Genomic DNA, 22,796 nt, shown 5'->3' on the forward strand with positions numbered 1-22,796 from the left:
TGATCCAATTTATTAAAGAATTAGAATTTTATATCTCAGATGCTAGTACTTTTTCCTTTGCAGCACAAAGGTCCAATGTTCAAATGCCAGTCAGGTCAATATACAGTTTGTATGTCTCCCAGTGTTTCCAATGGTTTTCTCTGGGCATTAAGGTAATTAGCTTTTCAAATAAAGCAAATAAAAAGAAGGTGATGGAAAGTAATCGACATGAATGTGGATTTTGTAAAGTGCCACATAATATGTCAGCATAATTAAATAAAAAATAATAAAAAAAAAACAAAATATTAGATAAGAGCACTCAAAACCCATTTTTTGAAACTTGCCTACCCGTCTTCTTCTGTCATTTGAAACCACCACTACTTCCCACCCCTACATATCTCCCATCCTATTGTGTGTGAAATTCCCCCACCTACTAGATTGTAAGCCCTTCGGGGCAGGGTCCTCTCCTCCTGTATCACTGTCTGTATTAGTCTGTCATTTGCAATCCCTATTTAATGTACAGCGCTGAGTAATATGTTGGCGCTAAAAAAATCCTGTTTATTAATATTAATAATAATAATAATATTAATCCATGCATGCAATGCAAATGAACCACAATCAATACTATAATTACTTATAAACTTTTTATTAGAGGGCCCCATCCATACCACATAAACCTAATCCAACTCAAATAGCCTTCTTGTTATATGTGGAATATGTAAATAGGTTTAAATAAAAGCACTTTGCTGCAAACCCCCACTCTTTTTCAAAAGTACTTTGGAAATTTCATTGAACATACATACATAAATACATACTCGACATTGACAACATGGTGGAGGAAAAGGTAGGAGGGCTACACAAGGGTCAAGAGCTATAAGTCTATGTGTAATGCACATGCACAGTAACCAGTTTCTATTAAAATCACTGTCACTTCTAGTTTTCCTGAGTAGCATTGCTGCTGATAATAGTTAGTGACCTAGATTACCAGAAGAAAAAAAATGAAACTTAGCTTAAAAAAATGGAATATATTAAAAGACAATAGTAACCGACAAGCAGACTGGAATTCCCATGCAACACCCAGGAAATGACAAATCCCTTGGAGTATGAACTTGCTCCGCTGTGTTAGTAGGGCACACTGTATTTTCATAACTTTCATCTTACTACATTCCTTTAAGAGGATTGACAGCTCATACATCAGAAATGCATTACTCTGTGTGTTCATCTTTCTATATCTATGCATTAAAACGGTTGCTAAGAAATAATAGCACCCTAAATATCCCGAGGGTGAATACTAATAAGATATTCCAGATATCTGGAGAGGATTTTGATGCGTAACTAGTATGATGCATAGAGAGAGAATAGGTGAGTGACAATCCAGTGAATATGAATGTCTAAGGAAACACAGTGTAACTACTCTCAGAATGCCAAGCTAGCCTAAAAAAATGGAATACATTAAAAACAAATTGATAAACATACAGATTGGCAACAAATACCACAAACAGAAAGTTTTGAAAAGGTTTATTAATATTCACAAATAAACATATGAAAGTTTCAGCAACTTATACAGTAGATATCTGTATAAAAATGGTAACTATGGCAATAAAGGACAGACTTCAATCACTGCTGATACTTTGTAGAATAAAGTGTGGGGTAAAGTTAACAATCAGATTTTTTTTTTTTTGCTCCTTTTGGATCGGTTATTATACCATTGAAAGCATTTGTTATACATGCCAGAAATCTTGTGGGTTGAACTTCCTGAGCTAGAGTTCCCAGCTCTCTTTCCCCATTTTATGTTTTTGTACCGTAGTTCTAAAAACAGTTCAAGCCCTAATGGGACAATGGTACTCCCCCACTGACACAGTACAGGTGAATAGGTATTGTCATCTAGGACAGGAAATGTGTGAAGGATTACCATATAAAAATAATTAAAAAGAAAAAAAAAATAGAAAAGAAAACTAATGCACCATTACATTATAGTAGGCTGTAATATATTTTGATTCTGGGTTTACATGTGCTGAAAGTGAATAGGAAACAGCCTTCTGCAAGTCTCCTGGATTAAGGCGGCAACAATAAATTTGGAAGCCTTATACTGTACGTTTTACCCATGTTGTTTACTTGTTATTTTAGAACTAGTTTCAGAGAGCTTTTCTTGTTCATGCTTACTGAAAACACTGATAGACTGCTTACAGAGATAAAATATATAAAAAGTAATAAAAACATTAGGAATAGAGTCTACTTAACTTTACCTTCAGCCAACCCTTGCATGTCCAACAGATCCAGTCATAAAGCAGTGAATTAGTGTCAGTAAGCAGGTTTGAGCTACAATTATCTATCTATCGGAGTCTACCTAGATACCGAGCTTTATAGGGTAGCGATGTATTTATCATCGCATTTCAGCTTTTTGTGCTACTCTTAATGTGAGCCTTAAATGAACTGCCTATAACAATGTATTTCCCCAAACAAGCTGTATATATATGTAAAAACTAGACATGGGTTCTAAACCTTCTCTATTAAAGTTATTTGCCTCTTCTGGTAGGAGAAATTTTGCTTACATCTTGTCCTGGCAATCTCAAAGGCAGCAAAGAAGAAACAACCAAAAGGGGTTAAGTATAAATGAGCCACCATTCCACACTCTTTGAAAGACATACATACATACCTGGTCATATAACCTGACTTTACCATATCCCTCCTTTATATCTCACAAAATAGGTATCGCTAGTATTAGTTGGTCATAGTCAACTAGACATTAAAGCTGAACTGCAGTCAATATATTTTTTTTTCCTTTGCCATCTGTGCACTGAAGGTGAGCATATCAGCAGTCAGGATGGCATGGGAGAAGTGAAGCAAAGTGAAGGAGCACAGCAGCCAGAAGCTACGGGAGTGAAGAGTAAGGTAAGCATCATCCCTAGACCAAATTCAAGTTGAATACATCATTTTGGCTGGAATCTAGTTTTAATGTTATTAACTATTACATTTATTATAACCTGTATTAATAAGAACTCTCACAGAGAAACAAGTTTTTTATAAACCTAAAACTCACTGGGCCTCTGGAGCATTACAGGTATGGCAAGAAAAAATTCAACAGCTCTGTTATGTGGCTATTTAAAATTCAAACAGTGCTTACTGTAAAGTACTATTATAATGGAATACATTATTTCTATCTATGGATTGCTGCATAATATTAGTACTTTATGTATTGACAGAAACATTTTCACTTTGGTTTCTCTGTTAATACTTACACTTCACTGGCAATAAACCCAGTCAGCTCGGACAAGAAAAGAAAGGTGATGAAGAGACAGCAGCAGATGGAAACTGTAAGACAGAAAGAGCAATGGTGTCAGTGGAAGAAATGAAACAAATTAAAAACATAGTCACCATCATGTGAAGAGATCTCCTATGTCAGAAGAGAAAGGCACAACATGTATCGCACACATTAACCAAATATTGCTCAGATAGCAGCTGTGGATGACTCACACATCAGGAACTAGCTTAGCGTCACTGAAAGAAAACAAGATTTCTTTATGCAAACATTCAAAAGGTCTTCACGGTTTACCTAGTTACAGAAGTGTAATCATAGGCAAAGATAATTGAGTGTGTGTGCATATGTATAAATATATTTATACAAATACATACATACATACACACACACGCCTGCTGTACTATACACATTGATAATTTTTTCAAAGATGCAAATCAAATCTCAGAAGACCAGATGTAAGATCCTTGATAGGATGCAGATGTAGGATAAAACAAGGATAAGTGTCTACGCAATAATGGGCAATAGTCTTTGGTCCTCAAAAAAAAGGAAAATCCATCCTTTGGGTCGAAGAAAAAGGGTACGAAACTAAAGTTCAATTCCAGGCAAACAGAAAAAAACCCAGTGAATGCAAAAAAAAATGCAACCAATATGAAAAACAGAATTTGACTATTTTGGTCATTTATAATCCCCTGTACAGCAGCACATGAGAACTGAAGAAGCAGAACTTGGGGTCAAATACAGGATGGTGATGACCACATAGGTTTCTCCATCACTGTCCAGTCACAGAACTTGAAGCTATTTTGTTGTGTACACTTCTGGACTAGTTAAAAGGTAGTATGATTATGAAAGTAAGAATAATAGCTGATATTTAATATGTCATATGTATATTCAGCCTTTTATCTGGCCTCAGCTTTTAGGTTAAACCACAATAATTCTAAAGGTTTAATCAGATGTATGTATATCTGAGGTTTTATACATATCACACAGCCATCATCTAATCTTCAGATATCACCAAGAAAGGAGACAGCCTGTAAGATGTACATTTTACCCATTGCTCAAAGTAATGCATTTTAAACACATTACAAGATTTTAAATTGAATGGCCACATATAATGTTTACATTAATCCCATGCAGGTAAAAACTCTGTTGCAGGGTATGTGGAAATGGAAGTTAAATAATAAATATCAATCCAAATGTAGATTTATTTTAAATCTCCCAGTAATGATCTCTGCATGGTTCCTATTTTAAAAGCAAACAGTAAATGCATTTCAGATATAAGTCTATAGCCCCAGCATCCCTTCTGCGCAATCCACTCATGACGTGAGAAACAAGTAACACGGACATAAAAGGCATCCCACAGTCTATTGCCAGTGTTATTGTGGCTTGTGAGGGGGGAGTTAAGAAGACTAAATTCATTAATATGGTGAGGCAGTGAGACTTCCGCCCAGCTCAAAATCCCAGCAAAGCCGATTACTCATTTCCACAGCTTACGTACTGGGCATCAGCATTCACAGCTGACAAGGTCCTTGGTCCTACTAAATGACAAAGAGATTCACTCAGACCAACAATCTAACCGTGTTGTACTCCAAAGTTACCATTAAAAGGCAGCAAAAAAAAGAAATATAAAGTAACTTAAATATGTAGATCGATTGTAAACAAACAGGCTCAGGTCAGGTATAATGTCTGGACATTATAGTGGTTCAGTAGCTAGCACTTTCACATTGGAGAACTATGGTCACAGGTTTAAATTAAAGGAGTTGTTGTTTTTCCCCTTGTTTGTGTGGGTTTCCCAAAACACGCAAATGGATCACTTGGCTTTTCCCCAAAAAAGCCAACTTTTGTTGAACAAGAGCTGGCTCTCCTTATGCTAGTCTACAGACATTAGACGGTGGCATGCTGTAAAGCGCTGCATAACATTGTTGGAGCTATACAAACTGTTTGTATAGCTCTAACATTTTTTGTATAGCTCTAATTTTAAGCTCTTACGTACACATTTGACAGCGATTGCCCACTTAAGCCATTCTGACAAACTAAGAAGGTAAATGAGTATTGGATAAAATAAACAGCATTCCCATTGCCAAATTCTGATGTAAAGTGTAGTACAGTATATTGTCAGGAGTTCTACTTTAAAAGCACAATTTAAAACAAAAATATTGTATGTTATGTGATACCAATATACAGTCAATAATCAGTACTGGAGTATACAGGTTCATATACCCCAACCAAGTTTGTGTTTGCCAGCAGCCAAAATGTCAGTTGCAGATCCAGCCCAGCATCGTTCTGTGGTAATCCAAAAGAAACACGGAAACATCACCCCATAAACTCCTTTTATCAAATAAAATGTAGTATAGATTGAAAAGCTAGCAAGCCTTTAATGTGCTTGATTCTAGGCAGCTCCTACTCAAGGTCCAACCCTGGCTAGTGTTAAATAAGCAAAAGGCTTATCAGCTTTTTTACTTTGACCACTCTTTACTCAATAAAAGACATTTAAGCAATGCTGTGCCATCACCGGTGTTCCTTCTGGATTATAAACCAGCACTGTATATGAAAAAAAATTACAAACCCTCCTGCTTCTTAGTTGTTGAACAAGAGCTGGCTATGTGAAGCTTATTTGCATTAAATCTGTCTCACAGATCAGTGTTTTTTAAATGTCTTAAGTAGCAGATTGAGCAGACTGGCAGAGCAGCTGGTCATCAGGGTGGCAGCAGGAATAATAGCAGGAGGAACATGCCTGACCGCTATCAGGGTAAAACAGCTTTACTGCATTAGGTATTTTTCTTCCACCACACTAAGATCAGTCTTGTTTGTTAACGCTCTGACAATCTGCTGTGTGCGCCCATAAGCAGGGTCTCTTTAGCAGCACGTGACATATCACAAATTGTGAATATCAGAGGTTTTTGTAATGTTTATACAACATAAAAGCTGAGCTTGTCACACGGTTAATTAAGTTAAAATTGTATATAAAAAATATTAAAATAGCTGCAAAATTAACACTACAAAATTTATTGACTGCAGATTGATCCTTTATCCTTCATTTGCACAGCTACCTCATCGCCATGTGACCAGTCCCCAAAGCCTTTTTTTGTGCCACGCACTCTGATGTCATAATAAAAATAATAATAATGCACAATGGCTTTTTCATAAAGCTAGCAACTCTATTATTGCATGCGTTCCCTTTTACAAAAAAAGTACACTTCCTAATATTAAAACAGTAGTTACTGCATCAGTCTCAGTAATCAATGTTCTTGGCCACGGGGAAGCACAACCTAAAAGATTAATGCACATGACACAAAAAGGCCATTGTTCAGATATCAGACTTGTGCAAATCAGTTCTGATGTCAGAAAAAATAAATACCAGGAAGAAATGTCTTAGCCAGGAGAAAGGAGACATGTGACTTCATTGTGAATGCAATTTTCAGCTGATAATCACAGTGTTTGTGTTCAGAAACATTGGCTGTGCAAAGATGCAAAAGAATATTAAAAATAAATATTAAAAGCTGAACCTCCTCCTCCACTGCAAGGGTTAAATGCTCATTTTGTCTGAAGGAATAGAAATCAGTACTTACCTTATTCCTAATCACCTCAACCATCACCCTCCTGTAATTTTGCATATGCAGGGGAAAGTGACAGGAATTCTTCATAGGGCATAGGGCCTATTCTTGATAGGACCTACTAATACCTACCTTTCTCATGATCCCCAGCAGTTTTATTGCCTGTAATAGGCCCTTGTTTAAACTCGAGGCTTGTATATCACTATGGACTTGCAATTAGCCACTCAGACTCAAGTACTACATCAGAGAAGAAAGGGTAGGACACATGCTCTTCTGATGAGCAAAAAATATTTGGCATTTCTCAGCACTCTCGTAAATAAAAGGAGCAGCAGGGCAATGAACATCAATGTATGAAGGTATTAGCCTAGAAATAATACCGATCATCCCTGAATGCATCCAGCCCTGGAGGGTTCTTTACCTTCTAACAGTTTCTTGCTAAAAGATTTAGTAAAAACTATAAGCATAGTATTACTCACTGATGGCTCCAGTGTAAGTTGGCTGTGTGAGATCTTTGGGCACCTTCCGGTAGATGTCAAACCTTTAAAGGCAAAGAAAAAAAAGGATAAGATATAAAAAAACATTTTCATACACATACTTTGTTTTGTACACATCAGCAGTTTTTGCTGAGGAAACCATCTCAAAGAACAGTCCCACTCTGTCAAATTTGAATCTTACATACATTATGATTGTGTAGAAGAGCATAACTCATCTAAGCAAACAACAGAAGTAAAAGACCACTAGAGCCAGATTGAATTCCTCTTAGCTCATATATAAAGTATTACTCTATTACCTTGATTAAATATCAAATATTGTGAAATTTGCAAAATCTTCATGCAAAATATTAGCATTAACCTTTGTGTCCGTTTTGCAACCTAAGCAACAGATTCCAATTTGCATGGTAGTGCAAAAAAATTATTATTCGCTCTATTGCAGAACTACCTAAGACCACATTTTTGGGTACAGAAAAAATGTCCCTAATCTGTGTTAAAAAAAAAACTGAAGCAACTGCAAACAATAAGAAAGTTGTCAAAAATGAATAAAAAGTTAACAAGGAGATGCATAAGCTAAGAACCTCATCTACTGTCTTCAAAAGCAATGGTCCTCAACTTTTTAGCACTCGCAGACCACTAAATCTATGGACCCTGGACCAGGGAGCTGTGTGTCACTCAAAGGGGAAGAAACTTCCAGAGACACAACCCGCTCACCGCCCTCAGCCCGCGATAGAGACATGGGCGCGCGGCTCTGGCCAGTGCACAAATGCCACCCACCCCCACCCCACCCCCAGCTGGGTCCTTCCCTGACGTCATTGAGGGGTGCATGGGTCAGAGCCGGGGACCACCGCTTGTCTCCGTGCTCTCGCGGCCCACTTGGGGACCCCTGTTTTACAGTACAGACCCAAACAAGCTGAACGTAAACAAAGCAAAACTTACCCTCGCCATGATGACATTTTTTTAAAGCTATTTTTTAAAAAAATTAAAACAATGCCGAGGTCCTCATGCTTTAAGGTATCCAGTGGGGTCAGTTTTCACAAATACAACTGCAGCATTACTAAGCTCAATACATCAACTAATCTCCATAGGCGTCAAGCGAAAGATTCTATCAGATACAAGTTACTCATCCTTCATTAGCACAAGACGCTATTTTGGATGCAACATAGTGTTGTTAAATTAGACCAAGATGGGTCATTTCATTAAACAACACAATTAGGTCAAAAAGTACACACAAACGGTATATAAAGATATAGTACTTTAACATAATCAATGCAGTCAAAACTAAGCAGCAACCTTTTGAATGAGTACCAGCTTTACCAAGAAAAACACTTAAAGGGGTCTTGACAAAAATCCCAGGACTTAGGCTATGTACACACGAGCAATAGTTATCGTTGGAGATGAATGACTAACGACCGTTTGATAATAGTTAACGATCGTTCAAAATATTCGTGCATAATCGTTGATTGGTCGTTAATCGTTCGTTTTCTAACAATAATTATTGCACGTGTGTAGAATGGGAAAAACTAGGGGGATTTATGCACTTAACATAGTCAAAATTCTTCCTAGACAACACTTGCAGTAAATAAATTAAAATCAAAAACAGTATGTACATTTAAAAGCATTATATTAACAGAAAAAAGAAAGAAATATCAACAAGTTTGGGGGGGAAAAAGTGTTGTATGGGAAAGATTCTTCAAGTTCTGGCGTTTTAGACCATTGTTCTGCTTTTTGCCTGCTATTCGCAGGTGAGACAGCTAATGCCTGACTTGGCACAAACTTAAAGTGAGCTGACGCAGTAAGAGCCAGGTCGGGGGGACAGAATGATTCCCTCATAGGCCAATTTAATCTATTTATGACAGTGTCAAAATTATGCCATTCAAATCTCTTGTGGCCCAGAAAAAAAATAAGATACAGCAGCTTTCTTTTTCCACTTCCCCTTCCAAAATCAACAAGCCATCCTACTCCCTTCATGTAAACTGATTTAGAAAGGTCCACATAAATGACTACACGGGCCAGGAGCCAAGCAAGCTGACAGCTCACTGATTTGGCACAGATCTGCAGGGACTTTAATAAAAAGGTTTTGACATGCCATTGCTAAAGCAGTTTATCCTAAGGTTAAGCTTATGTGTTTCACAAATGAAGAACAGTGTACAATTGGAGCTTGTTAAAAGAACCTTAATCTAGGTATGCAATGAGTGGGGCATGAGGTTAAACTTCTTGGGATAATCCGTTATAGAATAAACACTCTTAGAAAGGTGGTTTCAGGGCTTTTAATGAACCAAGCCATTACCTTCTGCCTATCACACTCCACATTACCTAAACACGGGAAGCATCACCAACATTTAAAAGATGTCTTAAAAATATCTTACAATTTAACTTACCAGTTTTTAAATCAGAATCCATCTCAAATAGTAAGTAAATTTGATATATATAGAAGCAGTTTCTAGTATTGTGTAGGATAAAAACTTGCATGTTGAAATGGGTAGAGTAAATATCACTAGAAGTTGTATGTAGGGTAACGATTAGTCACCAGCTTACATCTATAACATTATAAGTGCATTTATTGTATTTCATGCATGCTATTAAGCTGTAAAAGCCTTCCCTGTGTAGACATCCAGAAGCCTGGAACTGCTCAGGGATGCCACCATTTTGGTGGTAATGTCATCAGAATCCGAGCTGTCATACACATAATATCTCCCTTAGCAACCCCCTACCAGCATCTGCTTAAAAGAATATGGAGGGAGGTGAAGTGAAGAACAAAGGGGTTAGGTTAGTAAAAGACAAGAGGGCTAAAGTATTACAGGGAAATGTGGTAAGAAAGCAACTCCTCCTTAAGAAGTTAAGATTGCTTAAAAGTACATTGTAAGTAAATAAAAAATGCTGGTAATGAAAAGGACAGTAAGGTTTTAAAATACTGTATTATTCCATGCTTCAACTTGCAATGTTATAGGCTGGCAAAAGGGTCTCTTTATTAGTTGTTAAGGAATACTAGATATTACTAGCGGGACATAGCACTACCACCTGGTCAATTCCTATGATTGCAAATTCCAAGTATTTCTGGAAAATTGTTTATCTACTTAAAAAAGGTAAAAAAAAAAAAAAAAAACCTTAAGTTGAAACTGAAATTTTAATATATGTATTAGAAAATATTTATGGAGTTCCAGGCCTATTTCAACAAACAGTAAACATTCCTCAACCATGCATGCCCTAGCTATCCATTCTTACCAATAGACTATTGAAAATTAAGGGTAGCACATTTATGAGATAATTCAAACAATTAATCACCTAATGATTTTGATCCTACACTCAACACACTAAAAATGACTGACTAGAGGTATACACTACAGAAAAAGTCTCTAAATACATTATTGAATCCCTATTGTAGACTGACATTTCAATGTACTTAGAGTAGTCTGCCAGTAGAGGGACAATTATTGTCCTATCATTTCTCGGTCTCCTGTCTCCTACGCTATTGTCTTTCAAAGTTGTAAAAGTAAGTCACCTTTGTAAAAAAGCCACTATTTTACTGGAGCCAACAAACTGTAAATCATTAATTCAATTCCCCTTTCTTGGTCATACAGGACTGTACTACCATTTTAATTGCAACATAATTTACTTAGAGCAGTCTTTTGGAAAAACCAATAAATATACACATTAACTTAAAATAATTACAGGAGAACAGCAGATAAAGCCTACAACACCCTTAAGACACCCTCACAACTTTCATCAGTGAAGCTGGGTGATCCAGCAAACCTGGAATGGATCTGGTCCAGGATTGAAAACATTTGCCAACAAATAGAAAATGACGTTTAAGAAATCCATTCCAGGTTTGCTGGTTCACCCATTTTCACTGATGAAAGTGTATCCTCTCCAGCCTTGGAGAGCTTTAGTAAATCAAGCCCAATGCATCAACTACATGGGATGCTTTTAGTGTGTCTGTAATAAATGGAACAATGTGCTTGGATAAATATGTTATGGTGTAAAATACATTTTAATTTTTTTGTACACCAACCCATGTCCTTGGTCACTTTTCAACGACTGAATTTTCACCATCATGCATGATCATCGGTTTAGCTCTCCCTTTTTTCCAGGTAAATAAAGGAGCAGTTCAAGTTTATATGAAGTCCACTGAACTTTTCAGGGCAGAAGGACATTTGCAAGCATGTACATAAAGGCTCTGACAGTAAACATGTGGTCAAGGTTTACTAGTGGTTCCTAGTGAAGGGTGAGATTAATATAAAGAAGAATCTGTGAGAGGCAAGGTTTAGGTTAGGTTTAAGAGAGAGACAAAAAGGAAGCCAAATCTAAAAAGAGCCAAGCAGAATCTATGTTCAGACTAGCATTATGACAACTTAAAACAATTTGCAAAAAAAACATCAGACTGAATAGATGTTCCTTCATTATTTTTTATTTGAAAGGTGTCAGAAAGCAGCACCATTGCTTGTTTGTTTTTTAATATGCTCAACGCAGTGTGCAGGGGCAGTTTGCCATCCCTGCCACCTCCATATACTTGAATAGAAACTGCTTGCAAATGCTTAAAACATCGGTAAAGGCATTTACAAAATGCATGGGAAGACTTTTTTTTTAAATGTGCAACACCAAACCTTCAGTTTCCAGTGCCACCTGTTCCGCTCTGCCATATGACCCATTACAGAGGAGATACCTAGAAACTGATTAAATTAATATATTGAAGGCACTAAGTCCTAAGTTTGCAATTAGTTTGTTATATCGGTTTCATCATATTTTCCTAAAGAAGCATATTTGCACAATGTGTTGAAAGATTTACATAACAGTTATATTCACCTTATATGTCCTATATTGCATAATAAATTATGGTTTTATGGATATATTTCTAGAAGTTTACTGAGGGATGGTCCTAAAAGTTACTAATTATATATGTTTTGTACTTTTGATACTGGATGAAGCCACAGGTCCCAGTTTGTATTTGACTGAAAAAAAACAGTCCCTGCCTGTCTCAAACAGTGTGGAAAGCCAACGTTGGAAAGGCATCATTCCCACAATATAAATATAGTGTTGTGGAGGTCTTTGGATAGGGAGGTATTTGAAATCTAGAAGGCCCCCAGATATTCACTCACAATGTGGAGAGCAATGGGTACCCCTTACTCATTTACTATTCCCCAGAAATGGTTAAGAACTTTATCATTCAAATGGTTATGAACTTCATCAAGAACAATCATTCTTCAAATACTTTTCTAGCAGTGTAAGATGCACTGGCTTTGACACCTGCTCTAACCTTTTTGTTTTCAAATGTCATGTTACAGTACACGGCCAGTGTTTTGGTGTTACAAAGGAAAAGTGTTACGGTTTACAAAGGAAAGGAAAATCATTGATGAAGGCACAGCCCCTGCACTGCCGCCAGGAAAAGGACAGAAAAGACCTTCCCCTGCTAGGGGATGCAAACTCCTTCCTGACACTATTTTAGGGTTATAAATGAGTGTTGACTTGAGTGATCCACATCCTTTAATGGTTACTCCCTCCAGTAATAGGTCCAAATCATTTCAGTAAATGACAAATTACAAGTGGAATATTCATTTCTAATTTATTTTAGGACACACAAGCCCAAATAAACTTGTTATGAGAACATTTTACAGGTGGTGACATTGTCTTTCACCCATGGGGGATGAATGAAAACCACAACATAGCAGATAAATGTGAAATGGCCCTAATGGTGCCTATCAAGATTTGTCTGGTAACTCAAATAGGCAATATTGGCTCGAGCTGAATACAAAAGAACAATACCTGCAAAATTGTAGTTTATACGATTGTGTACTCAGTATGTGTCCTACGAGTAAGGTTCAATGCATCCAATGAGCGGCTTTAGCACAACTCTGGGTATACCAAACACAGCTTGGAAATATGGAATTATAGCCAAATCATTATGACTTGAACACTTCCAGATCATTTTGTTGTAGCAGAAACTGTTATCGCTGAATACATTGCCAGATATAGCCAATCCACCATAAAATCTATATCCTGATTATATGACAGTACATAACAGAGGGCAGGAAATTTCCTCACCCACATGCAAAAATCTGCGGTCACTGGGGATTTTCCTGGATTAAATTAGTCACACTTGCTGGAATTGACAATTCAGAACAGGCAATACATTGAAATATAGATATTAACCACCTTGGCGTTACACTGAGGTCTAGATTTCTGTACCAAAAGCGTTACAGGTTTTCATGAAATTTTTTTTTTTAATTGTAGACCTGTAACTTACAGAAATATGTCCGAATAGGGGTCTAGTGGATATAATGAATATAAAAAAGGTTTGAAACACACAATCATGTAAAAAAAAAAAAATTACTTTTAATAAAATTAAAGGAAAAACACAAAATTCAGCTTAAACAAGAATACATAAATAAATGAAAAATACTGAAAATGAGATAATTCGGTATACTGTATAGTAATATATTTTTCTAAAACACCTCCCTAGTGTCCAACGTCACATACGTATAGACAAAACCACATAAATATATTTTCTATTATTTTGTATTGGATTGGATACAGGACTTTGTATTCAATCCAATACAAAATGTGAACAAAATTCATTGAGTTTCAATTTGAATTTCCCGCACCTGCGCCGACGTCATCGCGCACGCACGCACAAGAAGCCGGCCGGCTTTTTTTTCCTCCGCCGGCCGGCTTCTTGTTTCAGAGATCACCCGGCGCTGGAACGAGAACGACGCTGGATGATCAGCGGGACCAGGTAAGAAGCCGGCCGGCATCTTGTGTTCCGCCCGCCGGCCGGCGGAACACATGGTGCCGGCCGGCATCTTACCGGTCCCGCTGGTATAGGAGAAGGCACCTGACGCTGGAGATCGACGCTGGAGGACGACGCTGGAACACGGACACGACGCTGGATGAGCACAGCGGGACCAGGTAAGTGATATTTTAATATAGTGAGAAAAGTACGGGGTTAACGATAATTGCAACTTTTTTTAGTACGAAAAAGTCCGGGCTTAACGGTTGGGAGGTTTAAGGAAAGCTGTCATAATATGAACAAGGAGGCTAAAACACAACAAAAAGATGCAAACAAGGACAAAGCCAACATACAATTTATCATACAAATCTATCAAAGTTATTTTATTATAGTCTGAAAAACAGTTGGAGAAAAAAATCTTGCAGTGCAATAAAAATATTAATCCAGAAAAAAACATATACATTTTTCCACAGAATACATTCCTTATCCCCTGTATATGTGACAAGATGACATTATCCATACTGAGAGACCTGAATCTCTACTCACTATCAATAAATGACCAATAACAACCATTCCAATCTGTTAGTATTGTCTAGTGGCACCAACACACAGTGATGTTACAATGTATCTATTACCAAGCCAAAAAACAAATCCCACATTTATATTTGGTTTTCTGATTGATAAAAAAAAATATTTTGTCTACAATATCTGTCTGTCTGAAAGAAATACCAATTCAGTATAAACAAAACGAGATGAATGAACTGAACCTGTCACAATTATCTGTCATTTATATGGGTCTGGTTGGTACAATGCCAAGCAGAGGATGTGTGTGGGAGTACACAAATGACTGTATGCTGAATATTGTGTGGGCCTATAGGAGTGGGTGATTATATGAATAGATACAGACTAGACAAATCACCTGCAAACCACTGGATGATTGAAACTGCCATTATAAAATTTTACTATCAGCATCATTCAAAAAAAGACATCTTAGCTTACAATTCTTGAAGAGGAACTAAACTTCCACTTTAAAAATGTGTGATCAGGCAGATTCATTGCATCCTTTACTTTAAAACAGGTTATCTAGAGAACCCTGTGTTGACGCAAGGCATGACTGTACTTCTATGATCTTCCCATGACAAGCCCACACTTCAAACCTTCCTTTGCTGATTGACTGCAACTTATTTCAAAGACAAAAGTTTCTTGGCTGTATGATCGATTTTTGGCACTAGTTCACTCTTAAAGAGGAACCCAAAAGTGCCTAAAACAAAAAAAATCCATTTACCTTCAATCCCGCAGGGCAGTCCTATCCATCTGGAGCTCTCCTCCATCGGGTCCCCCGTCATCACGGCATCCCCCCACGGACCGCCACGCTGGGCACTGCCATCTTCGTCTCTGCTTTTGGGTTCTTCTTCCTACTTCACCTGAGCCAGACGTTAGATCAGGTGACGTAGGTTGGGGGAAAAAACTTGCCATCTCACGGCACATGCGGGAGATTGGCAATTTTTTTCTCCCCACGAAAAGGCTCCTTCTGCACCAGCACATGTGCAGAAGGAGCACCCAAGAGCTTGCGGGATGCTTGACATAGGTATCCCGGGAAGCTTTGCTCTCCCATTCATTCTCGATTGGCTAGGCGATCAAGAATTAGGGGGCGGTGCTGCACTCTTATTTTTCTTAAAGTGTTGCACTTAAAAAAAACAAAAACAGAATTTTTACTTAATATAAAAGGGTTGTCCACCTTTTTATGTAAGGTGGAATTTCTTAGTTTAGGTATGTTTTAGTCTATGATATGTTATTACAGACACACTAAGTCTATGATAATCTGCGTTGTTTGTGTACATTATTATTATTGCACAGTATTCATATAGCACCGACATATTACGCAGAGCTTTACAAAGTCCATAGTCACATCACTAACTGTCCCTCAAAGGGGCTCACAATCTAATGGCAGTCATATGTAATTAATGTAGTCTAAGGACTATTTTTGAGGGAAAGACATCAACCGGAGTACTCAGAGGAAACTACGCAGACACAGGAAGAACATACAAACTCGCACATAGAGTCCTGGCCAGGATTCAAAACTGTGACCTAGTACTGAAAAGGCCAGAGTGCTAACCACTGAGCCAATCGTGCTGCCCGTGTACATTCCTTTTCAAGATCACAATATTCATCAGCTCTTTTCAAGATCACAATATTCATCAGGTCCATGTGCCTTTGAAACCAGACCTATGGATAAACAGAGGAATATTTCCTCTATATGCATCAATAAAATTCCACCAAACAATTGACTGCCACATCCAAACTAGAAGATTAAAAAATCATATAGTATGGTTTTATATAGGAGAAGAAACATTGTCATTTTAGATTTGTACCGATACCAATGACATATCATTTTTAGGAAGCATCTGTACTTAACCTTAAAACTCCCCTTCTTTTTGTATATGATGACCCATTACCTTTATTCTCCTAATTTTTCTCAGGAATTACCTATTCTATCTATCACAGGGGACTTAAAAATCTTGTAGGCTCAGGAGATGGGAATCCACTGGGCAGACTACCTAATTTTCTAGTGACCCAGGAAAATTGTCTGAAGTCTGCAGACATACTCCTTACCTCTGGGCTCTGGCTAAAGATAATTCAGGGGGTGCTAAGGTGACTGATCACCTAGAGAACTGTCTGGGGTGACCAGTTCCTCTACAGGAGAAGAGCTCCTTATTTAAATTCATTACAAATAGGATTACAGGCAAGCTGTACAAGAAATATTCGAGGATTCCTGTCCTAGGAAGGAAGAGATGCTGCATTATAGCACATTTTTATCTGTGGCTAGAGTTTAGATGTCCACAAGATTTAGAAGACCCAGTGTTTACAAAAAGCACACAAAAATATGACCTTGGATTTGAAGAGGAGCTTCTGAAAAGTTTTTACATCTCTCCACTCCTCATTCATTATTATTATTCAGCTGGATACGACTACTTCCTAATGCTATTCCTGTGATAAATTGTTTAATAGTCGTTGATCACCATGGAGAGATATGTGGTTATAGATCCAACCTGTTCTTAATTAATATTTCTGTCCCATAGGCCACTTCTCACATCTAAATCTTGAAATAAATGACAGCTTCCTATACTCCATCACTCTCTGTTTACATTACAGCCAAAAGCATGACATCATGGCTCTGCTCAGAGGAAAGCAATGGGCTTCCTGCATACAGCGCACTGACGCCCAGTGGTGGCTCACAGCCATTCCTCCAGACAAACAAGTGAGCATAGAAGGTGAGAACAGGATGGGTTGAAGGAATGCATTTCACAGTCTGTTTCCTGGGCTTATACAAGGAAGATATTAGCTGATCACTAGGAAATTCCTTCTACATGACAGCAGGTACATGCCATGATGAATATAAGCATTACTAACTAGATGGCTAGCGAATTGGTCAGGAATGACCAATTCTGCACTACTTCCTTATTTTCTATGTTTTAATAATGCAATCACATAAAAATAGCATGAGTTGATTATCTGTGTAAGCCAGCAACAATGTACCACTTTAAATTGCGAATTACCAAATATTTTGTCTTCTAGATCCCATAGAGATCCAAAGTAAATACTCCAAATCCTCTCTGAATACCCGTGCTTGCCAATGCTTTACAAAACTGTCTCTAAATGTCTCTAAAAAACACATCTAGAACTGTAAACTAACCCAATACAAACCTTAAGAAAAACATTTATTGACCTTACTTTATAAAGTTTAGGACTGATAAAATAAACCATTTATTAAGGTACAATTAAAAACAGTGGCATTATAGCACTACCTGTTTCCCCAGCAATTTTGAATTAAATGTTTAACTTTTAGGTGTAACTCGCTACTGAAATTGGCCAAATCACATCATCAAGTTTTAACATGCTTTCACTGTAAACCATGATTTCTGGGGAGATAGAGGGGTAAAAGTAAGAGATGCCAAGAACTCAGCAAAAGGATAGTTTTCAGTGTAAAAGATTTAAACAAAGAAAGGAATACATAAAAAAAACATTGTGATTTAGCATAGTTAGTATTATTATGTATATTATAGTTGTTATAGTTAGGGTTAGAGTTACAAGGGAGGTAAAGAGGCCTTAGAGAGCTCTGCAGCAGAAACTATCAGCACCAATGTCTAGTAATTCATGTGAAATGGTCAAAATCAAATTTCAGCATGAACAAACAGATCTGAATACATACCAATAACTGGTTAGAATTAAAAAAAAAAAATCACGTCACAAGGTAAAACAATAAACTCTGAATTCCAATGGGAAGTAATACCATTCACTAGAACTCATCCTGAGCCAGCCACACGTATGAAATGGGGGGGCTGGAAAATCAGCACAATGGCATAAACATTCATGTTTACAGTGGTTGAACTTGCATGTAGATGCACAGCACAACCAATTCTGTTGCTGTTGTTATCTCAGAAAAGCAGTAATCAGCCATAAACTGTATTTTAGCCCCCAGATTCACCAACATATTCCAAGCACTTTGTATCCTGCACATTCAACTTGCCGCCATACCCTCCACTCTCCTCTCCTGCACATTGCACTTGTTGCCATATCCTCTGCTCTCCTCCCCTGCACATTCTGCTTGCCGCCATACCCTTCCCTCCCCTCCCCTGCACATTCCTCTTGCGGCCATACCCTCTTCTTTGCTTTCCTGCACATTCCGCTTACCGCTATACCCTCTTCTCTGCTTTCCTGCACATTCCATTCGCTGCCACACCCCCTGCTCGACAATCCTGCATTTAAACAGGACAAACCAGCACATCCATACAATTAAAAAAAGCATAGTAGCCACACAAACCTAACAGAGAGAGAATACATGTTTATACTTGTTTAAAATATAGATTATCCAGAACACTTGTTTCAATCTTTTTAATTCCTATGACGACAGTGTTTCAAGCAAAGAAAAACACATAGGCTCCTCAAGGTCTGTTAAAATTATTAAGCCATTATTCACTCTTCAGCCAACTGTGACGAGGGCGAGGATCATGAGAATGTCCCATGACTGGTAACATCATTATGCCAGCACACACACACACACACACACACACACACACACAAAAAAAGGGAAAATTGGGAGGATATGAGGGAAAGACAGAACATTTATGTGTTTGGTTTGCAGTTTGTTAAGTTTTTCCGTAAGTTAATCAGAAACAATTAAATCAAGAATATGCTAACAGACAGGAAGCACATGCTGTTGCTTTGATGTCCGACACAAGGATGATGCTGCGTCACAGGGAACAGTACAATGCACATACTGTCCTTACAAAAACCTAAGGCTAAGGAGGAAACATTAATGCCATATATTACTATCTGTTAAATGAACCCAAAGTTATCAAACAAGATACAAAACTATCATATGTCTGTAAAGCATTTCTGATGTTTAACTATCCCTTAACTGATTACTATCATTTGTAACTATTCACATTAAAAAAAAAAAAAAAACATATTCTAGCCAAGCTACTAACTAGGTTGACAATTGGGTTTTCTAAAAAAACAAAAAACAAACAAACAAACTAGGAAATACAACAAAGAGTGGTACAGCATGCATTTTTCAACCAGGGTTCCTCCATAGGCAGGGGTTCCTCGAACTATGGCTTTCCATTTAAAGCCTGCATAGTTCTGAAGTCAACATGACATAGAAGAGCCAACTGCAACCTTTAATGAGGTTTTTAAAGATGGTGTTCTAATCAGAAGGAGGGAAGTCTACCAAGTGGCTACCAATTAAAGAGCAAACAATTATAATATTATATAACAATAATATTCTTGCTAATGTTCTTATTGGAGAGGAAAGCCTTTTTCCTGCACACCATGCATGCAAATTAGATTGGTGCAATCTCTTTCGGATCACAGGAACACACACTCCAACTAAGAGTTACCTGAAAAACTCTGCATCAACTTTGGGATCTAGATGACTTTTTTGACGTTAACAAAATCATCTTTTGGACAAAAGATGTTGGGCCAGTCAGTCCCAAAAGTAGGTTTCCTTACAGTGAAATGACTGCCAAAAATAAAAAATAAAAAAATGCTGCAAAAAAAAAAAAAAGACTGCTGCATCCCCAACCTTCATTCTAAGGCCCTTTTAATCAGGTCATAATGATCCAACACTCATCAATAGCAAAGATTTTAAAGATAAGGCAAAACATTTGTCTGGAGATAATAAATAAATAAATTAGGTTCCACCTACATGCTCTTCAAGAACTCTAGTCATTCACATTCTGGAGCACCTTATTTGATGGACTTAAAGGGCTGTGGTGTATTTTGCATGTGAAAAAAAATTATATTAGGAGAAATATTATACCATGACAATGTTGTGTGTCATTTGTTCAAATATTACCACTCTTATCTGTAGGCACTGTTTAAATGAACATCTTAAACCTATTCAAATATGTTAAAGTCAAAAATTTCCATGAGGTGAAGTTTCCATTTAACTTGACTGTATATTTTTTTATAGTTAGGTATAGAAAGTAGGAGGAAAACCAAAAGAGCCAAAAGCGGATATTCAGAGCTGAGTAACACCTGTTCAGTAAAAAAAAGTCCACAAAAAAAAGCTAGGTTACATAATACAGGAAAGAAGGCAGGCAGGAAACTAATTTCTGAAACAGAAGCAGAAATAAAATATGAAAGAATGCAACCTTTTGGATAAACATGATTATTGTTCTTCCCAATGATAAGGTACTGTAAGCAAAACTGTTTTTCTAAAGGTAATAGTAGAGATGGTGACTAACTTTTTGCTTTTACATAAAGGTTTTTGTATTCAAGCAAAGTAACACAGTTTTTCAGATTCTTGAATTCTATTATAAAACACTTTGTTTTTTTTATTTCATTTATTAATATCATCTATATTGCAAATTTAGATCAAACCCAGTACTATGGAAGCTCTCGATATGCATTTTTGGGTCTTATTTTTCCATACATACCAAGGACAATTTGTAGGGGAACCAATTTTCTTAACTGTATGCTTTTGGGGTGTGGGGGAAATCAAAGTGCCTGGAGGAAACCCACGCATACTCATGGAGAACATGCAAACTGTGCACAGATTGTGTCCTGGCTGAGATTTGAACCTGGGACACCAGCCCAGCTAGCCACTTGAACCACTGTGCTGACCCAGGCCAGCCTAGTGGCAGATAATTAAGGATATAACCTGCTTAAAGAAAACTTCCGTGAAAAGCCACTGCTTTACTGTTGTCCAACTGGTTCATGAATTCCCAAATTGGATGGCTTAATGTACCTACTAGCCCCATCATTTGTTGCCATTCCTCCCACAATGAAGAAGCAGCTTTTCCGGAAACAAGTGCCTATTTGTAGCCTTATTTTCATCAGATTTTTATCCCGTGTCCTTTTCTTACTACAGGTGGGTATTGACTGCTTGGGTTAAATTTAAATAGACTTTAAACAAGCAGCATTAGTTACAATCAATGTTACATTGTTACAGTTCCCTGTAATGACAACCCCCCATGTTTGCATATTTGCCTGTCTATAGAAAAATTATACAAAAAAAACCCTATATGTCCGTAAAACATGTAAAAAAAATATTTGGCCATGCAAATGAGTCTGAGGAGTATATTTGTAAAGACGCAAATCTGTTATTCACTAAAACATTCCCTGGTGGAAAATCTAGGTCCATGTGCTTCAAAGCATGTAATTGATTCTCGACCAGGAAATGTTTTGGTGAATGTCAAATTCCCTGCTTTAAAAACAGACCCACTGGAGTTTTTGTTAAAGAAACCAACCCATGTGTATGTACAACAACTGGTAAAAAATTGGTTAAATAAAAATAACAAGCAAGTATTTCCAACAACTGAATACTGTATAGGTATTGTTTGTTGTACTCTTCTGCCAGCCAGCAATAAAACTTGCTCAAGGATGTAGTATGTTTGTTCACCTTAAATTAGAAGAATGCCAGCTAGGTAAGGCAACCAGGATACAGTTCCAGGAACAAGGATGAAAGAACACTACAGACTACTGACAATAGAGTACAATTTGTGCATTGAGCTGCAGCATAAAAAAATATTGATATATAGTGCCAGATAATAGGCATATTATTGAATAAATTGAGTATTGTTGAATAAATAAAATAATGCATTCAGTCTGAATTACCTTCACTATAATGCTAATGTCTGTTGACTTGTTCTATATAATTTTTATTCATGGAATGTGTTATCTACCTGACAAGAGTTACCTTCTGAATAACTGATTTTTCATTGGACTTTTCATAGAGACATTTTCACTTAGCTGGAAATGTTTTACCTTCTTTTGAATTAAAAATAGATTAACAATTTTCGGCATTTTAAACATTGATTGATTATTTTATTGATTTTATTATATTTGCTATTCCTCTTTCCTGTTCTAAAAAGGAAGCAGGGCCTAGTCTTATGTTGATTTTTACTTTTCACTGCAATTATCAGAATGTCTCAGGGGTTCTTAAAAATGTTAATTTAAGCAAACAAGCCAGCATGGGTTGGGTCTGTACTGTATCAAAAAAAACTTTACCTTTAACCACAAATTGGGTAAATATATAGAAAAGTGTGTGTAGGGTTGACTTACAAGCAACCATCACTGGCGATCCCTTTACCAATACAAAAAACGCTCCTAAAGCTTAATATCTGAACAACTGCTAAAACAAAACAAGCAAGTTATCATTTCCATATAAAATAGCTATCATTTTCTCATTGAGGCATCAATTTGCCTGATGACTGTTTTCTGGCACTGCCTCATTTTTTGAGCAATCTGAAACCCACTGACATTAGTATGTTTTACCCATGCATGCA

The 22,796-nt window shown here is 37.1% G+C and overlaps 1 protein-coding gene across 1 annotated transcript in view; it reads right to left on the reverse strand.

Annotated features, from left to right (window-relative positions):
* ERGIC1 (endoplasmic reticulum-golgi intermediate compartment 1) overlaps nucleotides 1-22,796 on the reverse strand; it is a 63,715-nt gene that overhangs the window by 37,446 nt on the left and 3,473 nt on the right. The window contains exons 2-3 of the mRNA XM_072400949.1: nucleotides 7,266-7,327; nucleotides 3,219-3,291 (exon numbers count right to left, since the gene is read on the reverse strand). Coding sequence (XP_072257050.1) covers nucleotides 3,219-3,291; nucleotides 7,266-7,327 — 135 coding nt within the window. The remainder of the gene's footprint in view (nucleotides 1-3,218; nucleotides 3,292-7,265; nucleotides 7,328-22,796) is intronic.

This window comes from Pyxicephalus adspersus, chromosome 2, assembly GCF_032062135.1.
Source record: "Pyxicephalus adspersus chromosome 2, UCB_Pads_2.0, whole genome shotgun sequence".
In the NCBI taxonomy this organism is placed as follows: domain Eukaryota; kingdom Metazoa; phylum Chordata; class Amphibia; order Anura; family Pyxicephalidae; genus Pyxicephalus; species Pyxicephalus adspersus.